Source organism: Nematolebias whitei, chromosome 10, assembly GCF_014905685.2.
Source record: "Nematolebias whitei isolate Nwh7 chromosome 10, NemWhi1, whole genome shotgun sequence".
NCBI classification, from domain to species: Eukaryota; Metazoa; Chordata; class Actinopteri; order Cyprinodontiformes; family Rivulidae; genus Nematolebias; species Nematolebias whitei.
Genome location: NC_056507.1, coordinates 8,466,959 through 8,474,000, shown reverse-complemented (window position 1 = coordinate 8,474,000; position 7,042 = coordinate 8,466,959). Strand labels below are relative to the sequence as shown.

Sequence of the window (7,042 nt, the reverse complement as noted above, 5' to 3'; positions counted from 1 at the left end):
TGGGAGGTGGACTACCTGTTGGGAGGTGGACTACCTGTTGGGAGGTGAACTACCTGCTGAGTGCTCTTCTCGCTGCCGCTGCACTGCCGTCGATGACCCAACCCATTGTTGCTGTCTCCGTGATGGCTGGGCTTTATGTTCTCCTTGGACCTCCCCAGGTCCTCTAATGCTTTGTCAAACTCCTTGTCCCTCAAGCGAGAGACTGTGGAGGAGGCTGATGATGAGGAGGAGGTGTCTGCAGTACACACTGAGTTCAACAGTCTGTTCCTCTCTTCTGATTTCAGTCCCGGCTCACAGCGTTTTGTTTCCTCAACTATTTTCTCCAGGAGCAGGAAGGTGTCCTCTGTCTGTCCTGTTGCCTTGATCACGCGCTCCACCACGTCCTGCTGGTAGCCCATGGTCCTGCAAAATAAAAACAGACCAAATGTTGGAGCGTTTGTCACAACAGTAGTTAAAGTGAGACCTTCTTGTTTTTAAATGTCTGTGAAGATGTCTTCTTTTGAGGACCAGAATGTTCATATGTTGGACATAGAGGACAGATGATTTGAGGGAGGAGTGATGGAAGCGTAACTTAGGAGGAGGTCTCAGCTTTCCTGAACCTGCAATGGAGCATTGGGCGTGATACGCCATCAGTTGGGCCTCCTCACAGTTGTTGCCAACGTCCATCTTTAGCTGCACACTGTGACCACAGCAGTCAAATTACCCCAAAACAGTTCCATAACAACAAATGTGAACAGACCTTTAATTCAGATTCACTCCTTCATACAGGTGACCAAAACATCTGTCGGCTAACAAAGACCTTAATGACCCTCAGGAGGGAGGGCAGGGAGATTAATCTGCTTGTGAGTTTAGTGAATCAACAGCTAAGCTTGGAGCTCCACACTTCAGTTCTGAACGGAGAAAGCTCCTGGATGGGAGAAACGTCTCCAGCTTCAGAACAGAAGTCCAGTTGTTTTGTTTTTAAACTGTTTTGGACACGATAACTGTAATACACATAAAATATAATCTGACTCATTTGGTTCTGACTGTTCTTCTATGCTTTAATACAAAACATAACCAATCCATTTATACCCCTGAAGCATTTTGTTCAGTACCATCACATGCCACCATTAAAGACGGGAGATCATGTAATTATCAGGGAGTGCGTCTTGTTAGCAAAATATCATGAACCGCTGGATGGATTTAAATGAAACATTCAGAAAGTAATCTTTGTATGTACAGCTGATTAACCTTTGAATTTAACTCAATTCAAGATGGCACTCACAGCTAAGACTTTATCAAACAGTCGGTCAGTTTGACAGATATTTGTCTAAAGTTTGGTGTGGTAGTAGCTGAAAGTCATCCCTAGCACATCCTCTGAGCTGCATCAGATGGCTTCATTGTTTCAAACTTGGACGTGGACCTGCAGAGATTTACCTGAAAAAGTTCACCAGGCAGCGGAGGTTTGTCTCAGGGCTCACAGCCTCTCCGTCCTCTGAGCCGGCCTCAGCGGACTCCCGTGCGATCGGACCAGACACAGTGTGTGATTTAGTAGAAGAGGAGAGTGTTGAAGAAGCCGAGGGGGTTTTGGATCTACAGCTGCTGCTGCCGCCCCCCCGACACTCCCGGTCCCTCGGGCGCTCCCTCGCCGTCCTCTCAGGAGACTCCTCCTTGCGTTCCAGAGAGTACTGTCTCTTTGTGTCTCGAGTCTCGCTCTCAGACGAGCGCCGCTTGTGTGAGGGTCGGGTGGGTAGAGCCACCTCAGGACCCAAACCGATCCCCCCTCCTGCTTTACTGCCTCCGGTGGCGGACCCCTGAGCAAATCCTCTCTCATCGAAGGTGGTGTCCAGGATGCGGTTGGAGAGCTCGGTCACGGGCGTGCTGCTCTGTGAGCGGTCCTGGTCAGCCTCCGCCATGCTGGGATGCAGCGCCTGGCTCACCTGGGCACCAGAATCCAAACAGAATCGTCAGGAATCAGTAATGATTCGGTCTGTTCGTCAGTTTGTTGAAACTGTTTTCTTTTAGTAACTCGAGTGTCAAACTATCAACAACTTTGAAATGATCCGTAAATAGTCAATTTCAAATGTTTCAGAGTGTGACTGAATAACGATGAACTGAAGTTTTGAAATCGGATAAAAATAAATAAAATGGCACAGTAAATAAAAACCGTCTCAAGACTAAGATGTAATCACAAAGTCTGAAATAAAACCCCACAAATCTCAAACTTATTCAAAACAACAAAAGTCTTGCTGGTTTAAATAATAAATTCTTTTAAACTAATTAATAGCAGAAAATGAACAAAGCAAGAAATAAATCTCGATCAATCATAGGATTGTTATGAGATTTGTGAAATAAATTTAATTTTAACATGCTTTTCATGAAGGCGGGTGAGCATGTAATTTCTTGTGCCTGTGTTAATTTATCCGTTAGCAAAATATCTCATGAACCAGAGGATGGATATTAATGACTCTCAGGAAGTAATCACTGGCTGAACATCTACAACCGTCAACTGTTGGAGTCACGACCTCATCAAACTTAGGAAACACTAAAAGAGCTGAAATTGAGTCCGTTTGACAGAATGAGCTGAAGTTTGGAGTGGTAGTAGCCGAGAGTCATCCTCTGAGCGCCAACAGATCTTTGTTTAGAACTCTGCATACACGTTGGTGGGCGATATGCATTCTCTCAAGACCTTGGTTTCCCAGGTGGTGTTGACCAGGAGAACTCCTACCTGAGGAGGTGTGGTTGTGCTCGGGGGGCTGTGCACCAGTCCCAGTAACTCCTCCTTCAGGGCGCTGGGCAGCAGCAGGAGCTCCATGGTGTATTTATCGTCCCTTTCCTCCACGAAGGACTTGAAGGCTCGCTTCACGGCGGACTCTCGGTCACTCGGCAGACTTCTCTTCTCCTGGACACAAACACATATGAGCAGACCGTTTCTCACGGTACAGATGAACAAAACGTCTGTAAGAGCCGAAGAGAAGCAGCAAATGAACCTGTTTGTATGTTTGACCATGAACTCCAAACACTGAAGGTCAGGTTTCAAGACAGTCAATAAATACATTTTTTAAAATGGTTAAGTTTAAATATTTAAAGAAGACAACAAAAAACAGGAAGACAAACAGGACATTTTTTAAAGCACGAAGAGACAGAAACGTACAAGACATAGAAATTGAGCTGCTCAAGGTGGCTGCATGTTGGAGCAACTCTGTTACTTTCATTCTGAGATTTTGCTTTTGGAAACTTTAATTCCTCTTTTGCTGAATGCAAAGCACATTTTTTGGATGATTGTTTCCTCTGGTATCAGATGCTGTGCAGCTCAAAGGATTTTTACTGAAACTTTTTTAGTTTTGGACATTTGTTATGATGCGTAACCATGGCAACAAGACAGTTTTCTACAACCAACAGCAGCTGATTAACGTCTCAAACGCTCAAATAATATCTCAACTACAGCCCCAAATCTCAAATGAGTTGAAAAGGATGTTCTGTGGACGCATTCTCATCTACCTGCCAGCTGTGCTCGAGTGCCTGACCACTGAGATCCTGGAACTAGCAGGAAACACGGCTCATGACAGCAGAAGGACGGGATCGTCCCTCAGCACATACAGTTGGCTGTCCACAGCGACGAGGAGCTCGGCAGACTGCTGGGAGGAGTGGCCATCGCTCTGGGAGGAGTTCTGCCCGGCATTCAGGTGGTCCTACAGCCCGGGAGAACCGAGAGGCCAGCCGAGTCTGGGTGGGCGGATCGGACAGCATTTGCAGCCAGTTTCTTAGGATCCACTGTGGGATGGATCTTTACTAGAGATCCTTCCTGCCTACAGCCATCAGCATCTATAACATCTCTTAATGAAATGAGGATAACGAGCTACAACAACAAATAATTTCCCTTTGGGATTAATGAAGTATTTTTGAATTGAATTGAATTGAAAGACAAAAAAAAAAAAAAAAAAAGACATGGGGACAGCAGAAAACAAAACGGACAAACAAAAAGACAAAACACCAAAGTTCATGCTCATTAATCCAGGTATAAATCCAACATTGTTCAGTCAGGTCATCTGGACGGTTTCTTTTGTTGCTGAGATGTTTCATCCTTCATCCTAAGGACTTACTCACTTTGGCATGGCTGCCTTAGAGAAGTTGACGGGGGAGAGGGCGGGTCCCAGAAGCCCTCTCATCACCAGCAAACTGTTTTTTTCCACTCTGTGAGTGGGCTGTTTGTGGGATTGAGTTTGGTTTGGTGGCTCCTCAGATTAAAGAAGTCCTTCGGATGAAGGACAAAACGTCTCAGCAACAAAATAAACCGTCCAGATGACCAAAAAGACAAAATAATCAGTGCACATGAGAGGACGTGAAAACGGAAAAAGGACAAGGAGACAGCAGGTTGTTAGGAGAAAATATGCAGCTGAGCTGGATTAGAAAAAGGATGAAGGGTTTGAATTTTAAAAAGTACAAATGTATTAAAGATCCAAAACTTCCTGTGGGAGATGAAGGGTTGGATTTATGAACGTGTAAATGCTGCTTTAACACCAGCATGAAACAATGAATGTTCTCCTAGTTAAACTCTACATTTTACATTATTACAGAACCAGTTCTTACAGAACCGTTTCTGATAACATGAGGAAACTTACTTGGAACAGAGCAACAAACTGCTGAACTCTGCTCTGAGCCATCACCACAGGCTCAGCTCGGCCCACCAGCCACAGGTGGCCCGGCTCAGGCACGAGAACCTCCGCGCTCGTGTCCCGGACAAGACGGTCCAGGAAGAGGCCTTGGGAACCGGCAAAGATGCAGTGCATGTCCACGGGATAACGCTCCTCCTTCTGCAGCTCAGGGTCACACAGGCCCCGAACAAACTCCTGCAGAACCCAGAAAGCACAGACTGAAAAACTTCAGAAAACAAAGACACTTCTAATCAGACACGTTCTTTAGTCCAAAATGGTCTTTAAAATGTGTCTCCACAATCCCCTCTACGGTAGTCCCTCGCTACTTCGCGGTTTGACTTTCGCGGACTCGCTCTTTAGCAGTTTTTCAACTATTGTCAGTTTTAATATTACTCAAGTGATTGGGACGGTACGAGATAAAAAGTTAAGGAAAAAATATTTTGGACAGGCAACGCCATTTTGTAGTTTTCTTTCAATAAACCTAAACTGTAACGCCAGTCAAAAAAACTACACTACCCAGAAGCCAACAGTGCTTCCGACCGCTGCTTCCTGCTGAAATGGAGGGGTTGTTTTTCAACGCAAAGTCAGAAGTAACGATTTATCTATTAAGATCAAAGAACTGGCAGGAAAGTTGCAAATACTCCTGAAGCTCAATTATCCACGTGCACATCAACCTGGATGGGGTGGTGGGCTTCGTCGCTGCAGGGTAGGTCTGCCGAACCGGAACCGAGCCCGACGGGAACCGAGCAGCTGTTCTGCAGAGCTGGTGAGTACCCATATAAAATTTTGCAGTACTGTACTGCCCACATATGTATGTTGTTAAAATGACGTAGGTTTAAGAGTTTAGAACATTGCAAGAGTGTGGGAAGGGTCATAAAGCCTTAAGTATATACAAATATTAAAATAAATATTTCGTTGCTACTTTGTGGTTTTTCACCTATCGCGGTGGTGTCTGGAACGTAACCCCTGCAATAATCAAGGGACTACTGTATAAGAAATACCTCCTGTAAACAGGCGCGAGACAACACACCTGCTGACTTAAAACTAGTTAGACTTCCTTAAAATTCTCAATTTATTTCAAACTTGTTTCTTTTTCAGTTAAGGACATTTTGGACCAGATGGAGACTGTCCAAGGGCCACTTTCAGCCCTCGGGCCATATGCTGCCCATGTGTACTCCAGAATATGATACTGTCACCTGGACATGTAGGGACACATGGGACATGTTTGGACACATGGGACATGTGGAAACAGATGGGCATGTGGGGATAGAGGGGAATAGTAAGATGTAAACAGTTTTGTTGTTAAATGAAATGTCCTTATGTTCAGACCAACATGTTCAGTAATAACCACCAGAACCGGAGAGCTGGTGAAGATTTGGACCTCTGACTCGTCGGTTGTATTCATCACCATGCAGCGGATGGGGACATTACAGTTTCCACGTCATGGTCTCAGCTGAGCGGCAGAGCCTGGAGCAGCTGTTGACGTTCTCCAACAAAGCTGAGGCAGGAGTGAGAGAAGCTCAGATCCACAGAGACCCAGGTTCTGATGGGTCGAACCATTTGATGTCAGGGGTAAATTTATGAACTTGTTTTTGAGGAGACTACCGTACTTCAAAGTAAAAACCTTCAACATACAGATTATTGGACTATTTCCACAGGTGTATTCAGATAAATAAAAACAACATTAACTTCCTGTGTGGACTTCCCCAGGTCCAAACGTCCCTTAAATGTGTCACAGCATAAATAACAGAAAATGTTTATTTGGCTCTAAGGATTACAGACAGTATGTCAGCACACGTCTGTTGATTAGAACGCCAACTCCTTTAAATAAAAAATTATTTATTATTAGTTAACAAATCTGAAAACACTAAAATCTTTTTAAAATATTTCACAGTAGTAAAATATTTTCAGAACATCCTGTTCTGTCACTTCTAAATGTTTTCTGACAAATATATCTTTATAGCTGAAAAACACATTTTATACAATTCTCCAGAATGTTTGGGAACTGTTTTTTTTTTTTAAATATAAAGACAAACTAAAACACTTTCTTCAAAACTGTTTAACATTTCCCACATTATTAATGAAAACAGAAGCCTTGTGCTGGTGACGAACAGATTAAAGATTCAAATTAAAACTGATTCTTTGCTCCTTAATGTGACAAATAAAAAGAGTTTGATGATTAAAAGAGTTCAGGGTTCAAGATTAAATAAAGAAAAACTTCTGAACAGGTGCTGGACTGAAGTGGTACCGGAATGAACAGGTACTGGACTAAACAGGTACTGGACTGAACAGGTACTGGACTGAACAGGTACAAGACCGAAAGGAACCGGACTGAACAGGTACTGGACTGAAGAGGTACCGGACTGAACAGGTACTGGACTAAACAGGTACTGGACTGAAGTGGAACC

The 7,042-nt window shown here is 44.0% G+C and overlaps 1 protein-coding gene across 1 annotated transcript in view; it reads right to left on the bottom strand.

Annotated features, from left to right (window-relative positions):
* Positions 1-7,042, bottom strand: part of n4bp1 (nedd4 binding protein 1) — a 22,565-nt gene that overhangs the window by 14,407 nt on the left and 1,116 nt on the right. Inside the window, exons 2-5 of the mRNA XM_037682587.1 lie at positions 4,602-4,829; positions 2,708-2,881; positions 1,417-1,919; positions 54-402 (exon numbers count right to left, since the gene is read on the bottom strand). Of these exons, the coding sequence (XP_037538515.1) occupies positions 54-402; positions 1,417-1,919; positions 2,708-2,881; positions 4,602-4,829 (1,254 nt within the window). The remainder of the gene's footprint in view (positions 1-53; positions 403-1,416; positions 1,920-2,707; positions 2,882-4,601; positions 4,830-7,042) is intronic.